Below are 25,139 nucleotides of genomic sequence, written 5' to 3' on the forward strand. Positions count from 1 at the left end.
TATATATATATTTTTATTGCTTAGATGGGTGGACGAGCTCAGAGCCCACCTGGTGTTAAGTGGTTACTGGAGCCCATAGACATCTACAACGTAAATGCGCCACCCATCTTGAGATATAAGTTTTAAGGTCGCAAGTATAGTTACAACGGCTGCCCCACCCTTCAAACCGAAACGCATTACTGCTTCACGGCAGAAATAGGCGGGGCGGTGGTACCTACCCGCGCGTACTCACAAGTGGTCCTACCATCAGTAATATTTATAAATATGAGTTTTTTTTTTTTTTTAATTTTATAAATAATTAATATTTTTTTTTTGTATTCAGTCTTCATTGGTCCTTATTGTTTACGGAAACAAATATGCAACGTGCATTAAGTATTTCCACAATGAATAACATACGTAGTCTATGTTGTCCTCAACAAAACAGACGGACGGGCGTCGGTTAATTAGCGATAATCAACAACAATTATTATCTTGTGAATAATGAAGACGACATTTCGATGACCGGTTCCTTTGTCGTTTCAAGTTACATTGCCTTTCCCGTCATAAAGCAGGGCTGGGCTTTGTAAAATTTGATTTATTTTTGTTTATTAAAAATATATTATGTAGGATTAGCAAGAACGGAACGTATGAAAAGAGTGTGGAACGGAACGTTAAGATGTGAGTGAGAGAAAACGGAAAGAAAGGGAGAAGATAATGACAGACAGAATGGCAGAGAAAAGGAAGATGGCGAAAACGGTTAAAAAATAAGCAAGGCGTAATAAAAGTGTTAATTAATTTTTAAATTATTATTATAACAGAAGATTTTGGAACAGTGGAAGTTTTATTTTATGCGCTGCGATCCCTATTCTACATATATATTAAACAAACTCAAGTGGCAGCCAAATTGAGTATTTGACTTACAGATAAATAACGTCTAATAAATAAGCCATCACCATTCTGATATCTTCGTTTCTTCTTAGCCTAACACAATTCGTCACCGCAGGATCTCATTCTATTAACTTAGAACATCTGTATTCACCTATAGTGCCTTTTTCTGGTGGTAGGACCTCTTGTGAGTCAATACGGATAGGTACCACCCTGTCTATTTCTGCCGTGAAGTAGTAATGCGTTTCGGTTTGAAGGGTGGGGCAGCCGTTGTAACTATACTAAGACCTTAGAACTTATATCTCAAGGTGAGTGTCGCATTTACGTTGTAGATGTCTATGGGCTGCAGTAACCACTTAAGACACGGTGGGCTGTGAGCTCGTCCACCGATCTAAGCAATAATAAAATAATCTAATATTTCCTTTACAAAATAGTTTTTAATTATGTTTCATAATCAAATTATAATTATATAAAATCAATTTCACTAGAGTAATCTAATTTTAAAGAACTTAAAAACATCAGTAATTATATTTAATTTCGGGTATGTACCAGCCCTATTGATTTAATGAGTGTGGTAAGTGTTTTCCGGAGACTCACGTGTCGTGAACACCTTGGACGCAAGTCAATGTGTCAATAGCATATGATGCACTCACACTAACATTTTTATTTTATTTATATACCCTTCATATCGTACTCAGTACAAATACACGAAAAATCTAAGGAAAACAAACAGGTTTAACACCGCTGTTTGTTTAAAAGGTTGTAAAATACATTAAATTCTCGAGTACTAAAATCACATTTAAATAAAAAGGCATGTCATATCCAAAAATATTTAGAATGTCACATGACAACTCTCGTTTTTTTCCCTACCTATGCTGATAGCCTTGAGAGGCTATTTCAGCTTCTTGACGTGTAGGTGAGCTCACGGGGCTCAAACCGGGAGTGTTGCTAACTCTGGCCCCAGCAAGAGCCGTGCTTCGTAGAATCTACCACCGGATCGGAAACGGGACTCACTGAGAAGATCAGCGAGAAACTCAGTGGGCTGTGTCTATGGATTAATTCACTCGTCGAGCCCTTCGTCGCAAGCGACAGGTTCGACGAGGACGGTGACCGGTGCTTGTGGTACCAAAAAGCACCGTTAGTGAATCGGGAAGATCCGTAATGAGGGGAACTCTCGTAATGATTCAATCGATGGGTGCTGTAATATGTAGTATCTACTGTGATGTGTCAAAACAAAGTTATTGTTGATTCTATTATCTTGAACAGTATACAAAAATTCAGCATAGATTCCAAGTCTTTATTCATACAAGATTAAGTTGAGTAATAATTAAATATTAACGCAGCGTCGTATTTTTTAACAGCTGGAAAAGCTAAATTAAACACGCAATTTTATTCTAAAAAACGTTCATAGCGTGCTATAATAAACATAAATATAAATACATACCCGCCAAGTCCATTTTGATAACTTTGAATTTTATTACACATTATATATTTTTTGCGGAACCTGTTTCTTTCACATAAACGAGGCTTTATTTGATATGTGTCACATTAGAAAACGCGATTAGTGTGATTAAATTGACACATACATATAATTTGATTTAAATGAATAAGAAATATCATTCTTTTTATGTCTATTTAGTGGCATAACCTATACCTGACTATACTGATAGAATATTTACTGCGATAGGCCATTAACATATCTTTGAAGTTTATTGCAATTTACTCCATGACGATCGTAAACCGTGTAAACAACAGAATATTTCAAAATGAAATAACTTGGGTAACATAGTAATATGCGTACATGACAATAGATGGCAGCACGAGTTCAATTATGTCAGCGTTTTCCAAGTAAAAAGTTTCGTAATGTAGTAAGTAGATAACCTTTCGTAAAATAAATAATATATCTAACTAACTATTTAAATTAGAATAAGTACATGCTTTCAGTATAATAACGAAGGCGTTTAGCAAACACACTTTAACAGTAAACTCCATTTGACTTTTTGAGTGGATCGCGGTTTTTTGGATGGCTCGAGGTTTTTTTTTATTATTATTTCTTCGGGCTTAAACGTGTACTAAATTAATAATAATAGGCTTAGTACATTTTAACACCTTTGACGGTGCACTTCACAAAAGGCATATTATTTTTTTACTGTTTTAATTTACCGTTTTAATATTACTAGAGGTCCCGCAGTAGTCGAAATTCGACTATAATTAATTGGAATTGTAAGTTTGTACACTATTATGATTGTATTTTATACTTCTGTAATCACAAATTTCGCCAAGACTACAGTATAAAAAACATTAACAAAGACAAACAATATTTAATCTATTCTCAATTTGACAACAGACGTCAAGAACAAAAGTTTGACAATAAATAGTATGCATGCGTGTGTGCGTCAAATACATGGTATGTAGTGTGTGTAATGTTTTCTTTATTGATTTAATGTATCTTTTATGCATTATTTAAAAAAAATATTAGCATTATGCACTTCTTCTCTATATTCTCTATAAGTGTGGAAAATTTCATACTCCTCCGTCCGCGCAATTTTCGTAAAAAGGGATACAGAGTTTTTGCTTCACGTATTAATATATAGATAATATTTGACATTTATTAATAATTTGTAGGTTTCACTCAGTCATGTGACTGTTACTATATTATATCTATATATATAATATATATCTATGCACTGAAAACATCATGGCGCGAACGACGCGAATGACGTATGTCATTCTGTGATTTATTGGCCATTTTCTGATATCTATTCGACTAGATGTCGCAACGTTGATACTATTATATAGTTGTTTTTAAATCTCTATTACATTAAATTAGTTTCTTGAGTGTTTTTTGCCAGCCAATATCAGTCAATGCTTGAGGTCAAGGACTCAATTATAGTAGATCAGGATTTGTCCTGCCGACCACCATTCTTGAACATGTAAATTTAGTCAAATTTGCTAATGCATTTTAGCCACACGAATTTTTACCTTCATTGTGGGAAGTTCGTGAACGAATGTTAAGTGTGTAATAAAGTATTATACAAATTAGACATGTAACCTGTAAAATTTTGCAAGATCGAATTAAATTTTCGAAATTAATCATGCATTAATAAAACCGTCAAGTTTCAGTTAGCCCACTGAGTTTCTCGCCGGATCTTCTCAGTGGGTCGCGTTTCCGATCCGGTGGTAAATTCTGGGAAGCACTGCTCTTGCTGGGGCCAGTGTTAGCAACACTCCGGTTTGAGGCCCGTGAGCTCACCTACTAGTTAATGTTACGCTGAAATAGCCTCTCAAGGCTATCAGCTTAGGTAGGGAAAAAAGGGTGCGTGTACTTATGTACGCGCGTAAGAAGTTATACTTTATTTTTATTAATTTTTTTTTTTTTTTTTTAAATATTAAATATTAAATATTTAACGTTAATAATTTAATAATATTTAGTATGAATTATATTAAATAATAATTTTGTCATTTATATTACTAAAAAATGAATGCTAATAACACTTTTTTTACGAGTGTACATGCGCGAAAGTTCACCTGCGGCTATATTCAGACTCACCAAGTTACGTCGGTCGTATTGTAATGAGTGATTTAGTGGGCAACTTCATTCAAAAACAGTTTCAGTCGAAAAAAAATGTTTCGCGCGTTAATTATATAATTCAAGGACTTACCATAGTCACTCATGTGGTCAACTTCCGCAGGATCCCGTTTGATGATAACGTGCTGGGCCCCGTTAAGGGCCTCCTGTAGTCTGTCTTGCTCTTCTTTTTTTCTTTTCACTGCAAAAATCGAGATCAAAGCCGTCATTATATATATATTTAAATGTCCAAATAAATCGACTCGTATATTATCGTAGTTTAAAAATGCGTTTTGCAATATTATTTCTATACGTCTATTCTTAAAAAGACCTTACAGTTTTTTTTAGAATTCTTGACATAATTTCATACTGATACACTGTTTTTTCTTTCTACCTAAGCTGATGGTCTAGAGAGACCATGTCAGCGTCACCGGGCTAGTAGGTGAGCTCACGGGGCTCAAACCTGGCGATGTTGCTAACACAATGTTACTTTGAAGTCGTCGTGGCCTAAAGGATAAGACGTCCGGTGCATTCGTGTTGAAGCGATGCACCGGTGTTCGAATCCCGCAGGCGGGTACCAATTTTTCTAATGAAATATGTACTCAACAAATGTTCACGATTGACTTCCACGGTGAAGGAATAACATCGTGTAATAAAAATCAAACCCGCAAAATTATAATTTGCGTAATTACTGGTGGTAGGACCTCTTGTGAGTCCGCGCGGATAGGTACCACCGCCCTGCTTATTTCTGCCGTGAAGCAGTAATGCGTTTCGGTTTGAAGGGTGGGGCAGCCGTTGTAACTATACTGAGACTTTAGAACTTGTATCTCAAGGTGGGTGGCGCGTCTACGTTGTAGATGTCTATGGGCTCCAGTAACCACTTAACATCAGGTGGGCTGTGAGCTCGTCCACCCATCTAAGCAATAAAAAAAAAAAAAAAATCCTAGCAAGAGCCGTGCTTCGCAGAATCTACTACCGGATCGGAAACGCGACTCACTGAGAGAATCCGGCGAGAAACTCAGTGGGCTGTGTCTGAGGGTTAACTTACTCGCCGAGCCCTTCGTCGCAAGCGACGGGTTCGACGAGAACGATGACCGGGTGTTACACCAGCCTCCATCTCAGACAACGTATCTAAAACCACGTACGCAGAGAAAATATTAGTATAGTTAGTATTAAGAACACCACTGATTGTAAAGTTATTTATGTGGATATAATAAATTATTTTCTAATTTATGCTTTTGTTTAATACGTTGGCGCCATTTAGAAAATAAATGACATAACGAAATCTTGGTATTTACATATTTCGTGAATTAGTACATAATCGAAGAAGGAAATTTTAATGTTAACTTTCATTAGGATATTGTCTCATATCCTTTCGAATTTAAATAAAAAACAAAAAATTCGCACGTTTCAAAACAACAATTAATAAAAATAATTAATTAATTTATTTGATTTATTTTTCACATGCAAAATTTCGAACTAGAAATTTTACTGACGAATTTAAAACAAGAGACATTACGCAGAAACAAGTGTAATTAAAAAGTATTGATATTTCGAATATTAAAAATAATATAATTGCCTAAGAAAAATTCATCATTATAAGTATGTATTAGGGTCCAAATCAACATACCTACTATATGTTCCGAAGTAGGTATGTAGTGTTGTAACACAATATTTCTATTAGTAACATTAATAAGGCTGTATTGTTTTAACTATTTGTAAGTGATGTATTTTATCTCGTATGTAATAAATAGCAGGATACTTTTGGAAAATAATCGGTCGCCATTAGTCCCGCGTCAACATAATAGTTTTTGTACAATAAAAAAAAAATCCGTTTTGTTGTTTGATTAAAACCAAGGTTTGATGGGTCAAAATAAAGATAGAGTAGTTTCTTTTGCGGAATAAGACTACAACAGCTATTAGATACTTACTAATAGGCAGTCCGGTGTCTATGGAGACCATGTCGGCCATGCTTGAGGGGTCCATGAACATCTCATCGTCTTGCGCGGGTGACGTCATCGTGTCAGGTATCGGCCTTATAACGAGATCGTGACCGATCGAGCCCTCCTGTAAAAAAGAAAGATAGTTGTTTTTTTGAAAACTAAAAAGATACAGACACATAAATTCATAAGATTTAACGTGAGAGAAAATGAGATAGGAAGCATTTTTTTTTATTGGCCGTGTAGGCAGACGAGCATACGGCCCACCTGATGGTGAGTGGTTACCGTCGCCAGTGGACTTCAGCTATACCAGGCGCAGAGCCAAGCCGCTACGTACTGCTAAGTACTCTCCACAAGCCTCGTTTGAAGAAGGATATGTCATAGCGCTTGGTAAGCACCGTGGAGGGGACATTATTCCAAAGCCGGATGGTACGTGGCAAAAAAGATCTCTGGAAGCGCACTGTAGATGAACGCAGTGGCTCCAGGTAGTGTGGATGAACTACTCCGGTGGCGGGCGGTGCGTTATAGTGTTTCTTATATTCGTAGTTGTGACTTGCTTCGTACCTAATATTCGTACTTAATACATTCTGAATAAATCTATGTAATATATACGAATAAAATGTAAAATAATTTTACCAAACTTTGTATCACTATGATCATTACTAAAACCTACAATTTTATCATTCTCTTCCCGAAAATTTACATTTGTCTCATTATGTTGAAGCCAATATTTTTCAAGATTTCGCTTCTACCACGTGTGAGTTGCATACGTTTTTATTCATTTAAATCCTTTTCCTCTTTAATTTTGAAGAATCCGGATTCCCGAGATTATTAATTTCTGTCGACACTGCGAACGCGTATGCGTGATTCTCATTTTTGAATTACTTTGCGTGTTGCACTCAGAATTATAAAACGTCCGTATTCTGTTAATTTTCAAATACCGATATTTCGATATAGAACTTACGTGACCGCGAATAATTTAACCTTTCGATAATCAAACCGTGAGACTGTTTTAGGTCATTAACAAGACTCGATTTAGCGAGCTTACATTTATATGTGAACCTGTTTAAATTCTAGTCGAATCTGTTTACATAAACCTACCTACTACTGGTATCAGGGCGTAATGTGAGTCATCACGCAATGTACATTGACGGTTTGAATTGAAGGTAGGATGTGTGCGCCTGACATTGCTGACGTCTTTTTTTTTAGGTATTTTATGACCTGGTAACTAAGACCTTTAAGTCATGTCTTATTTTAATTTATACTCTTATTTTTATGAAAAATTATGAAATGAAATGAAGATGATTTTGCTGACGTCTATGAACGGTAACCATTCACTATCAGGTATACTCAGGTCTCAAGTTGGCAAATAGTACGTTTCTGCTATGAATAGACTCTCTGTAATAACGTCAGCCAATTAAAGCAATAATAGATATGCACATGATTTTCGACGTCCATATTTATATTACTAGCTGACCCAGCAGACTTCGTAGTGCCTCAACCGATAAATAAAAGACCTAAATTTATTCAATTCCGAGAATTTTCATATTTATCTACCTTTTAAACCTTTTCTGGACTTCCACAAATAATTCAAGACCAAAATTAGTCAAATCGGTCCAGCCGTTCTCGAGTTTTAGCGAGACTAACGAACAGCAATTCATTTTTATATATAACTAGTCAGGTCATAAATATTGTCAGACAGTAAAAACTTTTCTTTTAGAATGCTGGCTACAAAAAAGTTTATTGAATTCGAATTTCGAATTGTTCATGAAAATAAAAATGTATACTTTTAGAATTTTACTCATTTTTAAATATGGAGTGGACGCTTAAAGAAGACCGTGTTGCAGTTTTTGCGTTGCATCGTTGCGGTTACGCGCCAATTCAAATTTTTAACATACTGAAAAATTTGAATATAACCAAAAGATTCGTGTATCGTACCATCAAACGATACAATGAAGACTCTAGTGTAGATGACAGGTCAAGAAGTGGTCGCCCCTCGGTCTGTTAGGACTCCAGCAGTGATAAAAGCTGTGAAGGCGCGAATTCAAAGAAATCCCAAACGTAAGCAGAAACTGTTGGCCCATCAGATGGGGTTAAGCAGAACCACGGTGAAAAGGGTGTTAAATGAAGACTTAGGGCTTCGGGCATATCGAAGAAAAACAGGACATCGTTTGAATGCTCGTCTAATGGACCTGAGAGTGAAGAGATGCCGCGCTTTGTTGAAGCGGTACGCGGGAAAAAAATATCGGGAAATTCTTTTTTCGGATGAAAAAAATTTTACCGTAGAAGAGAGCTACAACAAACAAAATGATAAGGTGTACGCACACAGTAGTGAAGAAGCGAGCAACCGTATTCCGCGTGTCCAACGAGGTCATTTTCCATCCTCGCTCATGGTATGGTTGGGAGTTTCTTATTGGGGCTTAACAGAGGTACATTTTTGTGAGAAAGGTGTAAAAACGAATGCAGTTGTGTATCAAAATACAGTCCTGACGAACCTCGTGGAACCTGTTTCTCATACCATGTTCAATAACAGGCACTGGGTATTCCAATAAGATTCGGCGCCAGCTCATAGAGCGAAGAGCACACAAGACTGGCTGGCGGCGCGTGAAATCGACTTCATCCGGCACGAAGACCGGCCCTCCTCCAGTCCAGATTTGAATCCGTTAGATTACAAGATATGGCAACACTTGGAGGAAAAAGCGTGCTCAAAGCCTCATCCCAATTTGGAGTCACTCAAGACATCCTTGATTAAGGCAGCCGCCGATATTGACATGGACCTCGTTCGTGCTGCGATAGACGACTGGCCGCGCAGATTGAAGGCCTGTATTCAAAATCACATAGGACATTTTGAATAAACTTTAGTGTCATAAGAATCTATGTTTTGTTAAGTTCATTTTGGTATATGAATAAACTTGTTTCAATTATTTTACATTAAACATGTGACAGAATTTATGACCTGACTAGGTATAGATATAGAATATAGATATTCTTTAGACACGTGTGAAGAGTGCAGTAGCAAAAATATGGTTATGGGATCAAGTTTAACGTATTCGTATAGGTCCAGCTTCTAATGTCACATTCGACTCCTAAATTTCATAATAAAAAATATATTCATATCATTTTTAAATACTTTGCCAGTACCAACATATTGATGATACTTGATCAGTTATTTTTGAACACAAAATTTACGTATACCATTGCGCGCAATTCCAATTTTATATTTTTATAAATGGTTTATTATAATAAGTTGTTTAAGAAAATTATTTATGTTACCGCCGTCTAAATCACTTAATAAACACGTTTTATGAGTTTAAATTTTTTTCAAACATATTAAGTAAGATTTTCTTATTAGTCCAGTTACTGTTTTGGAAGATGAAATTCGACAATGAAAAAACGTTCATTTTGATTTTTTTAGGTAGGTTATGTTTTTCAAGCAACAGCTTGCAAACAACAGTAAGCAAAAAGGAAAGGGACAGAAATATATTTTTACCTATTTTCCTTGAGCAAACGAGTTTACTCTTTACATCCAACTATTTTTATATCTATCGACTAAAAACCTTCAGCTAAAAGCATAGCTTCAATAACTATGTAAACTTAACTATGTTTTTTTATTTATTAAAAGTCTAACACTCTTAAAATACATTATTAAACTCGTAAAGCCTTCTTGTAGCAATAATTTAAGTTTTATCCGAAGCACGAGAATAACCATGCGATACATGTTTTTACGAGTAAACTTCACCGTCTACTTGAACATTAGGGCACCATTCCGTTACGGAAAAATCCCTCCGATCAATCAGAGGCAACTGAAGCATCTGAACTGAAGAATCGAAACCGATTTTTACTGGTAGTAGGACCTCTTATGAGTCCGCACGGGTAGGTACCACCACCCTGCCTATTTCTGCCGTGAAGCAGTAATGCGTTTCGGTTTGAAGGGTGGGGCAGTCGTTGTAACTACAATTGAGACTTTAGAACTTATATCTCAAGGTGGGTGGCGCATTTACGTTGTAGATGTCTATAGGCTCCAGTAACCACTTAACACCAGTTGGGCTGTGAGCTCGTCCAACCATCAAAGCAAAAAAAATATTCATATATTCATACGATCAACCATCGAAGTCTTCATTGAATTTTTGATTGCTCTAGATTAGTAGACTGTCCACTTGGTGTTAAGACGTTGTCACAGTTCACCTTGATGCGTGAGGTCGAATTCATTGTATTAAATACCGAATTTCCGAGAGTAGGTAACACTCTAAAATAAAGAGGAACCTTAGAAAACACGGACAGTACGCCCTAAAATCGAGTCATTGAGTGTGCAACCATGATGACGGGATTTCAAACCGTCAGCCTAATATTACAAGTGGAATAAAAACACATGTGCGTGCTGGGTGACGTCGGCTAAGAACTGTAACACCACATCTCTTTCAGTGAGTGATGCAAAAGGAATATACTAGATAGTGAGCTACAGTTTACAGCAATTTCCAACTGGCCTATACCGGTCGTCAGAAGTATTGTAAGTCTGCTCGGGCACGTACCACCCTGCTTAATCCTGCCCCGAAACAGTATGCGTACCGCTTTGAAAATTGAGACAGCCGAGAATACAATTGAGAACTCGACGTCATGTCTCAAGGTGGGTGGGTGGAGGCATTTATATAGTGGTGTAGTCGCGAGCTTATTCGCTTTCTACGCAATAAAAAAACATAATGAAATTGAATTTGTTTTATAGTTAAAGTAAAAAGGTAAATGCTTTATTGCTTAAATTGGGCAGGAGAACCTGATCTGCTCAGTAGGCGCAAACCCTAAACTAACAATGTTGCCATAAAAATAAGTTTTATAATCGATTTTACGATCTAATATGTACTTTGATCAAACATATTTTTTTATTGTCTCTTTGTAATTTAAATATAGAAGTTATTTTGAAATATCAACTTGGTGTATGGAATAATAAGTTAATTGTTATAAATTATTAATTAATGATGCAAAAATTAATTTGTAAATAATAACATTAAAATATCGAATACGTTTGTTTGCATTTGATGGTTTTTTAAAACTACATATTCTTTTACGGTGTGTATTATTAAAACTACGTGTAGGTGCTTGACCAACTTTTTTGTACGGACCTTATTAAATAATTAGCTAAATAATAATAGATAGCTACCGGTTTAGGGTTATCATTCGTATATTGTTATTGTAATGTGTGCTTATAACAATTTTGTTTTTATTGCTTAAATGGGTGGACGAGCCCATAGCCCACACATCACAGCCCACCCGGTGTTAAGTGGTTACTGGAGCCTATAGCCATCTACAACGTGAACATGTCACCCACCTTGAGATATTTTTTTTTTTTTTTTTATTGCTTAGATGGGTGGACGAGCTCACAGCCCACCTGATTTTAAGTGGTTACTGGAGCCCATAGACATCCACAACGTAAATACGCCACCCACCTTGAGATATAAGGTCTCAAGTTTAGTTACAACGGCTGCCCCACCCTTCAAACCGAAACGCATTACTGCTTCACGGCAGAAATAGGCAGGGTGGTGGTACCCACCCGCGCAGACTCACAAGAGGTCCTACCACCAGTAATAAAGTAAGATATAAGTTCTAAGGTCTCAATTTTAGTTACAATGACTGCCCCACCCTTCAAATCGAAACGTATTACTGCTTCACGACAGAAATAGGCAGGGTGGTGGTACCCACCCGCGCGGACTCACAAGAGGTCATACCACATTTAATTACGCAAATTATAATTTTGTGGGTTTGATTTTTATTACATGATGTTATTCCTTCACCGTGGAAGTCAATCGTGAACATTTGTTGAGTACGTATTTCATTAGAAAAATTGGTACTCGCCTGAGATTCGAACACCGGTGCATCGCTCAACACGAATGCACCGGACGTCTTATCCGTTAGGCCACGACGATTTCAACTATTTGGTTTAAGTGAAATTTTGCTTAATACCCGACATTTACCTTTGTAATTAAAGCTGCGTTTTATTTGGTACTAGCGGCCCGCTCCGGCTCCGCTCGGGTCTTTAACAAAAATTTCAACGGAGTTGTTTTATTTTTTAAAATAAAAGAACACTTACTGCGTCTCAACTATAATAGTTAGACATATGCTGTCGCGCCATTTTTTTGTAAATAACAATAAAGTTCTACAAAGACGTAGTACATTATTTTATTCTATCATCAATAGTTTTTGCAGGGCACGCAATGTAAAGAATATTTTAGGTAATTTTTTTACACCTTGTGTTACATTATTGGACTTTTAGTAAGGATCTTTAATTTTTTTCAAAAAAGATTATAGCCTATGTCATTCGGGAACAAATTGAAATTCAAAATCATTTATTTCAACTTAGATGTCAGCACAACACACATGTTGAATGTCAAAATATAAATAACAATGTTAACTCTACCACACACTCTACAACAGCTTAGTTTCCAAACAGTGAAATAATTTTTCAAATCGGTTCAGTAGTTTTGGAGCCTATTCAATACAAACAAACAAACAAATCTTTCCTCTTTATAATATAAGTATAGAAGTATAGATTAGCATCAACAGTTCGATGTTTTTAATTGAACTTCAATTAAGTTCCCTCCCTTGAAACAGCTGAAGATATTTTTGACACATTTTAAACTTTAAATGACGCTTCTGTAAAGTGGCAAAAATGTCGCTTAAAACAAATAGCCTTTCACCTCTCGATATGTAACTTATTCCACATTACATTATGTATGTATACGTCCCCAAAGCCAAAGAGCTCGATATTCGCTTATGCTAGAACGTTTCGAACGCTTATGAATTATTTTGTTATTTTTATTAACAACACTAATAATGCCAACATAAAAATAATAGAAATAAAGCCCCTACCACATTCACGTCTCACTAATTGACGATAATGAGCAAAGTAACAGCTCGCGTACAGCCACAATGCATGTTGTGCAATCGACCTTAGTCCACATGCCGCCATTGTGTGCTGTATCCCACAGACTTGAATTAGATGTGTTGTGTTGATATTCTGAAGGATATTGTTGAGATTGAAAACCGTCTTTTGTACTTTTTTGATTGATGTAGAACACTTTTAAACGTATTTAGATCTTTAATTTTTGGAACGAAGTTTCTTATTGGACGATGCGGCGGGGGGTACCCTGACCGGAAAAAAACGTCCGTAACCTAAGATTTTTATTATTTATGTATAGTCTTAGTATGATGGCTATACAGTGTCTAATGTATAGTCTACGTGATGACGGTTATTATTATTATTCATATAAATAGCTGTTTCTTTGTATATTATTATTATATATTTTTTATAAATCATTGTAAATAAAATAAATTTGATAACTTTGTAAAGTAGCTTTATTTTATTTTTATCAATAAAAAAATCATAATAAAAAATGTATACCCGAATAATTATTTTCTTTATACCTCGAATAGAACTTAAGATTAATATTTTTATAATATGTAACTTCGTTCCTATCCGGTGTCCCACGACATCACACATCTTTTTTTTTGTATTATGGACATTTTGACGGTAGTTTTGTCAACTCATCTTGTATACTATGCTTTTCAATGCTTTTAGAGCTCATAAATGCGCTAAGCGTACGCCACGTATTTTGTATAATCATGCCTTTATTATAACGTATTAATTATTAATTGCATAAAGCGGTTTTTCTATCAAACCAAAAAATAAATCATGCGATGTACTTTGGTGGTACCTCACGTTGGTAAAAAAGCCAAAACATTTCTTTTTCACAAAAATGAACATATTTGGCACTTGATAGGTATAGGTTTTGTAACAATAGCCGGGAAGGGTCACGAATGCGGATTACCCGTTAATCTAGGACTTATAAATCAGAACTTGTTTAAACATTTAATTTAAAAAAAGCAGACATCATTGTTATACAAGAAGATTATTATTAAAAACAATGATTTGCACAAACTAACCTATGCTCATACAACCGTATGTAATATGTATTCATTAATATGATATTTCGCAGTAGCACGTGTGGCGTGCAGACAACATGTAAGCAATTTCCTTAATATATATATATTTTGACGATGACCTTTTTATTAAAACGTGCACACAAAACACATTTGTACCTAAATATACCTACTCATATAATAAATTAATGAAATAAATTACATAAACATTTTATTAAGGTTGTGGTTTCAATTTATATGAACGTTATTAACGTGTCGCGACAATGGACGAAGATTTTCGAGAAGCAAAAGGTTCTGGTTGCATGATTTCGGCACGTGCTTCGGAATTACAGGTACCAAATGCTTAAGCATTGATCCTAATGGACGAGGCCTGACTAGGAGATTCGCCGAACAATGTTAAAAGCCGTGGATATGAAACATCGGTGAGTGAACTGGAACAATGAGCGTAGAGGAACTGTTGGTGGTACATAAATACAAAACCATGTTATTGACCTAGATCTAATAATAGAGAGGCACCTTGTGATAATGTTTGTAAGCCCGGTCACCGTACTCGTTGAACTGATTGATTGTCGAACTGATTGATTACGATGAAGAGATCGACGTGCGAACTAGTTCATAGACGCATCCGACTAAATTTCTCAGCCTACCTTCTCAGTGTGTCGCTCCGATCTGGTGGTAGATTCAGCGAAGCAGTGCTCTTACTGGGGTCAGCGTTAGCAATTAGTTCCGTGAGTAGTTGGAATAGGTCATGGGTTACCAACGATTAGGTAGGAAAAAAAGTTTGTAAAGATTTTTGTTAATATAATTTTGACTGGCGGTACGACGTCTTGTGAGTCCTTAAGGCTAGGTATCACCAAGCTGTCTATTTTCTGCCGTGAAGCAGTAATGCGTTTCGGTTTGAAGGGTGGGACAGCCGTTGTACTGTTCAAACTGAGACCTTTGAACTCATGTCTCGAGGTGGATGACGGCATTTACTTTATAGATGTCTATGGGTTCCGGTAATCATTGAACACTAAATGCCATCACCCAAGCAATAAAAAAAAAACGAAGAAGAATACCACCAACGCCAATCATTCCACTAAATAACCTTCATCTTTTTTGAAACAAACGTGACCCATACAGCTACATAAAAAAATCGTCAATCTAAAAATCCTTTTAGATTATAAAGAATCAGTTAATTTTCGTATTAATAAATTTAATCAGCGGGTCTACGTTATTACGCAAACATTAGTATTCCGCAGCTCTGGTATAAATTCCCGCTGAGGAATTTGCCGTCCGTCACGTTATGCATAGCAATATCTAGTATTTCTTCAAGCGCACTTCGAGTAGGGTATTTTACGGTGGGTAAGGTTAATTTTCCATTAAAAATTCCGTCGAGAACTATTTTATGACGACCGATGACAATACACTCCTCCTCCTCCTCCTCGAGTCGTGTTCCTCATGTCTCAGGGTCGTGACCACCATCACCCATGAGCTTCAATCTTAAGATCTTTTTCCACTTTCCCCTGTCCACGGCGTCATGCAGCGCGCTGTACACTGTACTGTCCAAAACGGTGCGGATCTGATCGGACCAACGAGTCTGGCTGCGGCCTCTAGATCTGTTGCCTTCAACTTTCCCTGTGATCATAAGTTTTTCCAGGTTATCGCCGTCTTTCCTCGCAATATGACCAAAATATTCGAGGATCCGCTTCAGACATACAGTAGACAGTCTGATTTTGATGCCCAGTTGCTTCAATATCGACACGTTAGTACGGAAGGCTGTCCACGGAATTCTTAGCATGCGTCTTTATTTAATTAATTTACTACACTAATTTGTATTAAATTAAATTTTTTTTTTTTATGCCTGTCTACTTTATGATCTTATATCTTTAAACGAGCAATTCTTGTATATAGGTATATATATAATCTGAATTTCGGAAACGGCTCCAACGATTTTCATAAAATTTAGTATACAGGGGATTTCGGGGGCGATAAGCTACAATTTATTTTCAGAAAATGTTTTGCTCGTGTTTACAATAATCAATTTTATCGATAATGAACTTTATGACTGCCCGACATCTATTGGCGAATAATAATACTATTTTTCTTAATTGAGAGCAACTAACTGCTTAAAAGACAGAACAAGAGGGCGTTATAAAAAAAAAAAAAAACGAGCAAGGTCATCGTCCAGTGTTCGTTAAAAGACAAACTCACCAGTTTCATGATGTAGACATGGCAAGCTGAACAACATTGCGAAACGAATTAAAAAAAACAGAATATACTAGGGTACATGGAATAGTAAACGTGATTGAAAAGTTTTTACGATGACTTTTATTTAAAGCCTTTCCTGCGGCGAGCTTTTAATTCGTAAACAGATCCTGGCAATTACTTCACGTAGGTACATTAATAATTAATTGCTTTCGCTTAATGAAATCGGCGACGGATAACAATTATACTGTGTAATATTAATATAATATTTAGTCTCTGTGAAACCGAGAAGGTCTTTTTATTTATTTTTTAGGTTTTTATTATGGTGTTTAGCGTAAGTACGAACTTTGATTGTCTCGATCTAATACAGAAACGAAGTAAAATTCTCGTAAATTTATTATAAAATGATCTCTCTATTCAAAATGAATTTTTTTATTAAATAAATAAGCAAAGGTTAAGTTTGTTCGGAGCTATCAAATGACAATATTTACATTTATCATTAAAAAAATACGAAAAATTGTCAGAATTTTCACAATAGAAACAACAAAAGAATATAATAATAATAAAAAATAATCTTAACTTTAAAGCGTCAGTAATAATGATCGAATTACAATTATTCGAGGAACACTGGCTGTGACAGAAGAAATAATAGATGTGATTTTAATAACGCCGATGGTAAGAAGAGCTCATAGCTCTGGTCAAATACCGGCTGAAGTGTGGAACATTACAATGATATTGACTTTAAATAATGAACCTGGGGTCTCAATTAATTTGCATACGCAATTAATTAAATGGCATATCTCCCTATCCTAACAAATGCAACCCATGATCCCGCAGAAATAACGGAATTACCAACACGTGCTTGCTCACATCATACCTCACCATCTTTAATTAAGATATATACTTCCTCGTGTCTCATGGTTAGCGATCGTAATGCCTTGTGATTACTCCGACTATGTTGGATAAAATAAGTACACTACTGAGATATGATGATGAGAAGTAAAGAAATTTATGACGGAATCCGGATAGCTTAACAGCACATCTTGTAGTTCAGCCATAGTTAGAGGTATAATACCACCTATACTGGTTATAAGACAATCTCTAAGAAAAAACTCACCACCACAAGTTTTCCATGTTTAGGATGCCGTCGTATCAATAAGGCGGCTCCGTTCTCTTCGTCCTGATATAGATCACCGAATTCTTCATCATCTTCCTGCAACAAAAGACAATAACGTTATTAAAAAAAAAATCGTCCTGCTACTGGATAAAGCACAAAGTAAACTACATATTTTTAACTAAAAAACAAACCAGTGGAAGAGGTTTCGTAACTTCTACTTAATCATCTTTATCATGCTACAAGAAATAACTGTTAGTTTTTTATTATTATTTCTGAACAGCTATTTAAATAGTTTGTAGACGTTTGAAGCGTTGAGTATAATTAAATAAATTTTAGTTAATCTGTGAACTCTCACTTGTCACGTACCAAATTAAATGACATTGACACATAAAGCTTATTGACAGATGTGACTATTTCTTTTTTGTATTTCGAGTCTGTAAATAATGTGTCTATTTCTAATCACATTGTATTCCAAGGATGTGCGTAAAGGTCACCTTTATTTATTCACCAAAAATAATCATAGATATGCATTGAAATATGTAGGTAGTTGGTTTTTTGTTTGCGATTTTCGTACATTTTGATTTTGTCATAACGCGTGACCCGTCGTGGGAATGAGGCTCTCGTGAGTTCGTTCGTCCTCCAACGACATTGGCGGTAGGGTTCACGCTTCGCAGTTAATTGACGGAAATATACTAATTAAGTGAAAATAATTTTGTCGTAAATTTAAATACATGGTATTTGAAGTCGATCTCAAACGAACTGAACTGTTACAAGAAAAACTTACGTTACAGTACGGGAGAAACTTAAAAGCGTCTCTAAAGTATGTGCACATGATCTCAGGGTCACAGCCTAACCGATTCTTTTTAACAGTCTTCCTATTTTTGTTATAGGATCACGAACAGCGAAATTGAGTTCATGATTGAACTAAAAACCTGGTCTAAATACCTACTATCTCGCTTTAGTTCTATAACTAATCCTATGATTCGAATATTTAAATTAAATTGCTTGTTAAGTATTAATTTGTCACTAATACAATAATAATTATGTGGTATATATTTTCAAATTTCAAAATGTTCCCCATAAAAAGAAGCATACTCTCTATGACCCCGTAAATAAAAAAATACAGCAATTTTTTTTCGAAATGAAATATCTATTGAATTGTTTTTTTCTTTTCTTTCTAATATCACTGTCACACTAAAATTCACAAAAACAGAATTCCCCATACTATTTATCTTGCCTGCGGCGCTACTGGGTACGTAGAAAAACATACTTTTTCATTTTCTAGAAAATTCATTTCTACTCGAAAATCCAATAAATAAAATATTATAATAAACAAAACAATGACTCGTCGTGCGAACCAGACTTCTTTTTCCGGTTTCTACATCATGCGTTTGGACATCCCAATGCACATACTGCGCGCCAAAAACTTCCACAGTTCATCAAAAACGAAGTCATTCGTCATACGGAAATGCAGATTGCAGAATGCAAAAAACCGCGGTGGACATACATTATTAAAACGTTTTCTTAGGACTAATGGGATGTCCACGTTGAAGGATCACTTGCAAGTATTCATGCTGTCTGAATGGTAGAGCGATTATTGTTAAAATACAACAAAATTTCAAATTGATTCTTCAGGCGGTTAACGGTTTTAACATAGACGTCTCAATGGCTATCGATAGCCAGTAAACAACAAATAAATTAAATAAATTCTGGTTCTATTATTGTTGGGTGAGTTAAGAGTTCGTCAGTAACGCACGTGTAGTTCACTCGTGACTTGATACGAATCTCGAAACGTTGTCAGATTGCACGAGACCTGTCTGACTTTTTTTTAAACTATTACGTGCTTGCTCTGAATATGAATCTAATAATAGATGTCAATGTTTTTTTTTATTTTTTTTATTGCTATTGTAGGCAGACCAGCGTACGGTCCATCTGATGGTGAGTGGTTACCGTCTCTCAGCAATGCCAGGGGCAGAGCTAAGCCTCGTTTGAAGAAGGACATGTCATAGCGCTTGGGAAACACCGTGGAGGGGAGCTCATTCAGCCGGATAGTACATGGCAGAGAAGATCTTTGGAAACGCACTGTCGATGAACGCAGCGGTTCCTGATAATATGGATAAACATCTAGCCCAGTGGCGGGAGATGTGATGATAAAAAGGAGATGAGAGGATCATCTCGAACAATTCCTCAGAGCATTGGCCGTGGAACATACAAAATACAATACACATACAAAATGCATGTTTGTTCGATGATCGAAATCCGATCAAAATCACTGATTAAATGCATTTTGTACAATACATAATCTATTTTGTTTTGTTTTATTGAAAACCCTTTTTTCCTTACCTATTTGCTGGTCACCTAAGAGGCTATTCCAGATACGGGCGGGCGGCGGAAAACACTAAATCCCCGCACATAATACAAAAAAAGGACAAAATCGGTTCACAACAGAGGATTTATTGCTTTATTGCGTAAATGGGTAAACGAACTCACGGCCCACCTTATGCTCTATGGTTACCGGATTCCATAGATATCACAACGCGAATGTTGACACTTGGAAACCCGTTCGAGGAGTTAGCACCATTATGTTTTCATTGCCACTGCGTGTGACGATAAATATTCATAGTCGCTGTTTCGAGACGTCACTTCGCTGTGCCTATTTCACCCGCGAAGTAGTCATGCTTTTTAGGTTTTTTTTTCCTGCCTATGCTGATAGCCGAGGCTATATCAGCTTCACCCTAACATCTAGGCGAGCTCACGGGGCTCAAACCAGAGTTGTGCTAACACTGGCCCTAGCAAGAGCAGTGCTTCGCAGAATTTACCACCGGATCGGAAACGCGACCCACTGAGTGCGAGAAAGAAAAAAATAAACTAATAAGATTTTGATAAATATTCGTGAAGTAGTATTTTAAACACCAATACAATTACTCGTAAATGCTCATTTTGATAAGGTGTCCGTAATTTTAGTGTCGAGTATCCAAATGAATTATGACAGGGCTGCAAATATCATCAGTATGTAAACAAACGATAGGATCCATGACAAACGATTCAAATTATGGAGAATAGGGAAGTCCAGATCTCAGATTATTGTATGTTGATAGGCAAGATATGTACTATTCAAATTCAACGTTGATTTTATCCAATTTCTCCAGGATTTTTTATGGGACCGGGTAAAAAAGTTAAACTGTCGAACGATTCAAATTATCGTATCGTCGTTGTCAAACCAAAATCTGCTAGGTGCACTTTGTGAGATTTTTACTTTTTGACCTTTTCGTATAGTTCACAGCCCTATCTACCGTATAAAAAAGAACTGTTATATGTCTATAGCTTTAATATTTATCTATAGCTTTCATTCGATATAGTTCTTAAAAATTCACCTTAATATAAAACCATGTACCGAATATCTTCTTAGGAACACATTTTGCTATATCAAACAAAATTGTAATGCAAAAATTCCACCAGACCACGTGCACAGTGAACGAGGTGAATAAAAAGTGTGCTCATTTGAATAACAAAACTACTGATCAGAACGCCTGCGACCGATTATATAACGGCTTGTTTAAAAAAAAAGACAACGGATTCACGTGACATGTTCTAGTTTAAGTAAGGTTCCGTATTTGTTTTTGCGAGCGTTCACACGGTACCCCAGACACCAGAGTGCTTAGTGCGAGTTTCTTAACGTTCTCGATAGCGTAAAAGTTAACCCAATTTTGTATGCAGTTGGAACAGCGCCCCTAGCGGCAAACGTACGCAAACGGTCCCGTTCCATACAAATATGGGCTAACTTTTACGCTATCGAGAACGTTAAAAAACTCGCACTAAGCAAACTGAACGGGAATGCCAAAAAGCGAGTAAATACTTGATTTGGTTGTTTCGTGGATTAAATATAACGGCTAGTTGGTGGTAGGACCTCTTGTGAGTCCGCACGGGTAGGTACCACCACCCCGCCTATTTCTGCCGTGAAGCAGTAATGCGTTTCGGCTTGAAGGGTGGGGTAGCCGTTGTAACTATACTGAGACCTTAGAACTTATATCTGAAGGTGGGTGGCGCATTTACGTTGTAAATGTCTATGGGCTCCTAACCTAACCTAACCTAACCACTTAACACCAGGTGGGCTGTGAGCTCGTCCACCCAGATAAGCAATAAAAAACCAAAAAATAGCAAGTACAGTCTGCGTTTAAATTTTCTTGCACAATCCTATTATTTACTATTATTAAACGCATTACTGTTTCACGGCTGAAATAGGCAGGGTGGTGTTACCTCCCATGCGGGCTCACAAGACTACCTATAACCAGTAATTACGCAAATTAGAATTTTTGCGGGTTTTTTTATTTTATGTACGAGGCTATTTTCCTTCACTGTGGAAGTCATTCGTGAATAATTAATAAATGTGTATTTCATTAGAAAAATTTTATTGGTACCTGCATGCGGGATTCGAACTACGGCACTGTTGCATCGCTCTCGATATGAATGCACCGGGCAACTTACTTATCCTTTAGACCACGATGACTAATCGTTCGTGAACAGTGTGCCTAGTGCGAGTTTTTTAACGTTCTCGATATCGTAAAAGTTAACTTAAATTTGTATGGAGTTGGGACGTTTGCGTACATTTGCCGCGAGGGGCGCTATTCCAACTGCATACAAATTTGAGTTAACTTTTACGCTATCGAGAACGTTAAATAACTCGCATTAAACACAATGGTGTTAGATAGTATTCAGTCTACGTCTACACTTGTTACTTAAGAGAAACATTAGAAAGATTTACGTTCCACATGTTAAAAGGCTTATCTTTTTTGAAGATCTCCTTCCTAATAATCTCAATGCAGAAATTAGTTAGGAGCCAGGTTTATTTGCAGAGCAAAATTTTAATATTCAAATGAATTTAGAAACGTTATACACATTTTTAAATTTAATGCTTAATTATGCTTATTTTGTCATAGTCTTTTAAAAGTTTTACGCAACAATTCTCATTTTAATTCTCTAATCAACGTGATGAGGAAATAATTTTTGGATCATTTATTTATTTGTGAATAAGATGCATATGTATGAAGTAGGTTTTGTGAGTGGATGTTGTTGAAGGCATAAATGTGGTTATCGGAACATCAGCGGCGCTGTCTGACCAGCCAGATCCTTGGTCACCCACCATCATCCACCTATCCCAGATTTTGTCTGTCCTATGTCTCCCGCTTGGGCTTGAAGCAGTATGTTAGAATACTGTCTCTCAGTTGCAACAAGGTATATTTCGTTGTTTCCAATTAGTTCATTACAATTCCTCATTTTAATTTTCCCTTAAATCCGCTCTAGTTGTTACCAAAACTAATTAAACAGTGTTTTTATCAAGTCTCACCTAATCATTACATATTATCAACAACCTAAGATACCTTTAAGCGATGTTCGTATCTCTTATATTATCACGGAAATTTCTTGAGTACCTAACTCTTTTAGTGTTTCCAAATGTATGCCAGAATTGCCTATGATTTGCCATTTAATATCTTATTCAAATAATTATTTCTAGAATATTGCGGTACCATAAAGACATTTATCGATTTTTTTCGTCGCGGTCGTAAAATTAAATTGCTTGCACGTGCTTTTTATTTATATAGAACCTGCTGTATAAAAAGAATTGTTCATTGTAAAATTTATAGTATTTAAAAGTGTAGATCTCTGTCTGTTTATTTCGTATCCTTAGCTTACCATACCACTTTTTCAAATAAAAACGTGGCTAAATGAATTTGAATGGCTTGGAATAGGGATGATTTCCATGAAACCTCAAATGTAACTCATCTATTAGTTCCAATTAATCCATATTCTCTCACACACATTCATATTATGTATGTTAGCCTAGAAAGGAACAATCTAGATAATATTTTGTCTCAGCTTCCAAGAGTGATATTGACAAGAGAAACTGCGAATGCTCTTATAATTTACTCAATTCATTTTGAACATAGAGTAATTACTCATCTTTTATGTGATGGGATTTAATGTAGATATTGTATTTGGATAAAATAAAGGGAAGATCTTCCAACGAGCGGGTGAAATGAATGGTTTTTTTTCCTACCTAAGCTGAGAACCTTGAGAGGCTATTTCAACGTAACCTTAACTAGTGGGTGAGCTCACGGGGCTCAAACCTGACGACGTTCCTAACACGAAACCTAGTAAGAGCCGTGCTTCGCAGAATCTACCACCGGATCGGAAACGCGACCCACTGAGAAGAACCGGCGAGAAACTCAGTGGGCTGTGTCTGAGGGGGAAATGTCATTGTTCGAAACTTGTATAATTACAAATTTATTTTGAAAATGTTGTTAGCGAGATTCAGAAATCTGTCAAATATCTTGTGTTTTTTTTTTTTTTATTGTTGCTATCGCTATATGAATATGTTAGGTCACTGTATATTTACTCTGTTAAAATTCATATTACGAGTATTAGACATGACGTTTGCACTCCATTAAGACTTAAGAGGAAATGCGCTATGCGTTTAGTGTTAACAAATTTGTTCACTAAATGACCAGAATTGGGGAAGTACATTGCACACCATACAATATTTATTTATGTATCTTCTAGCGCCCCCTGTCGCTTTGTTACTTTTTTTTAAATTAATTATATTATTTATTTATTTATTACACTTCATGTAAAATTTACATTGGCGGACTTAATGCCTAAGGCATTCTCTACCAGTCAACCAAAGGTAGTGCAGAGTTAATAGTAGTAGGTGCAATGAAATTTATATTAATTTACAAACACACGCACACAAAAAAAAAGTATATACACAATCACATATACATACTTACATACACAAATACATACATACATACATACATACATACATATAATAGTTTATACGGTATTAAAAGCAAAAAGTAAGAAAGAAATATTCAGGATGATTTAAAATTACGCAAATCGCCTTGCGTCTTACGCAAATTGTCTTATTTACAGATCCTTCAGATTTTTTAGTACAAGTAAATTAAAATAGCCACAAATAAGGAAAAATAATAAAAAAAAAGAAAATCTACTGAACACAGTTTTGCCAGAAGAATTCTGAGAAATGTGAATTTGAACTGTTCTTGTTAGGTACTTACAATACGACCTGTTCTATCGTGATCTATCCGAGATTATTTTAATAAGGAAACATTTTCTGACACTTTAAATATTTTATAATCTATGAAAATGAAAACTATTATTATTTTCATTCTCTTGTAAGTTCCCTATTGTTATGTACTTAGCTTAATAAAATTGAATCAATGTTGCTAGGCTACTGACGCCTGTACAAGTACAATTTTTAATGTTCTTAGAACTATATATTATTTTATATTCGGTACGCGTTCAGTGCGGTTGTACTTTTTTTAGAACAATGAACGCGTGTTTTTCCTTTTAGAATTTCAAGATAACTATTTAGGAAAGTAAACATGTTTATTAGTGAGGGCGTGATGATATTCTGTCTGGTTTTAGGGGAGCGGGATATTTGGTCGTAGTGGGAGCTGTCGCTGCTTCTACGGCAGGCAACGCTTTGGCTCAGCCCTCGGATTTTCCTTCCATGAGC

At 36.0% G+C, this 25,139-nt stretch overlaps 1 protein-coding gene across 5 annotated transcripts in view; it reads right to left on the reverse strand.

The window, feature by feature from the left end:
* Adamts-like (A disintegrin and metalloproteinase with thrombospondin motifs like) overlaps positions 1 to 25,139 on the reverse strand; it is a 174,954-nt gene that overhangs the window by 27,040 nt on the left and 122,775 nt on the right. For all 5 annotated transcript variants that reach the window (XM_089736136.1, XM_089736135.1, XM_089736133.1 and 2 more), the window contains exons 4-6: positions 17,606 to 17,701; positions 6,364 to 6,499; positions 4,527 to 4,634 (exon numbers count right to left, since the gene is read on the reverse strand). In XM_089736136.1, the coding sequence (XP_089592262.1) occupies positions 4,527 to 4,634; positions 6,364 to 6,499; positions 17,606 to 17,701 (340 nt within the window). The remainder of the gene's footprint in view (positions 1 to 4,526; positions 4,635 to 6,363; positions 6,500 to 17,605; positions 17,702 to 25,139) is intronic.

This window comes from Bombyx mandarina, chromosome 20, assembly GCF_030267445.1.
Source record: "Bombyx mandarina strain Sakado chromosome 20, ASM3026744v2".
Lineage (NCBI taxonomy): Eukaryota > Metazoa > Arthropoda > Insecta > Lepidoptera > Bombycidae > Bombyx > Bombyx mandarina.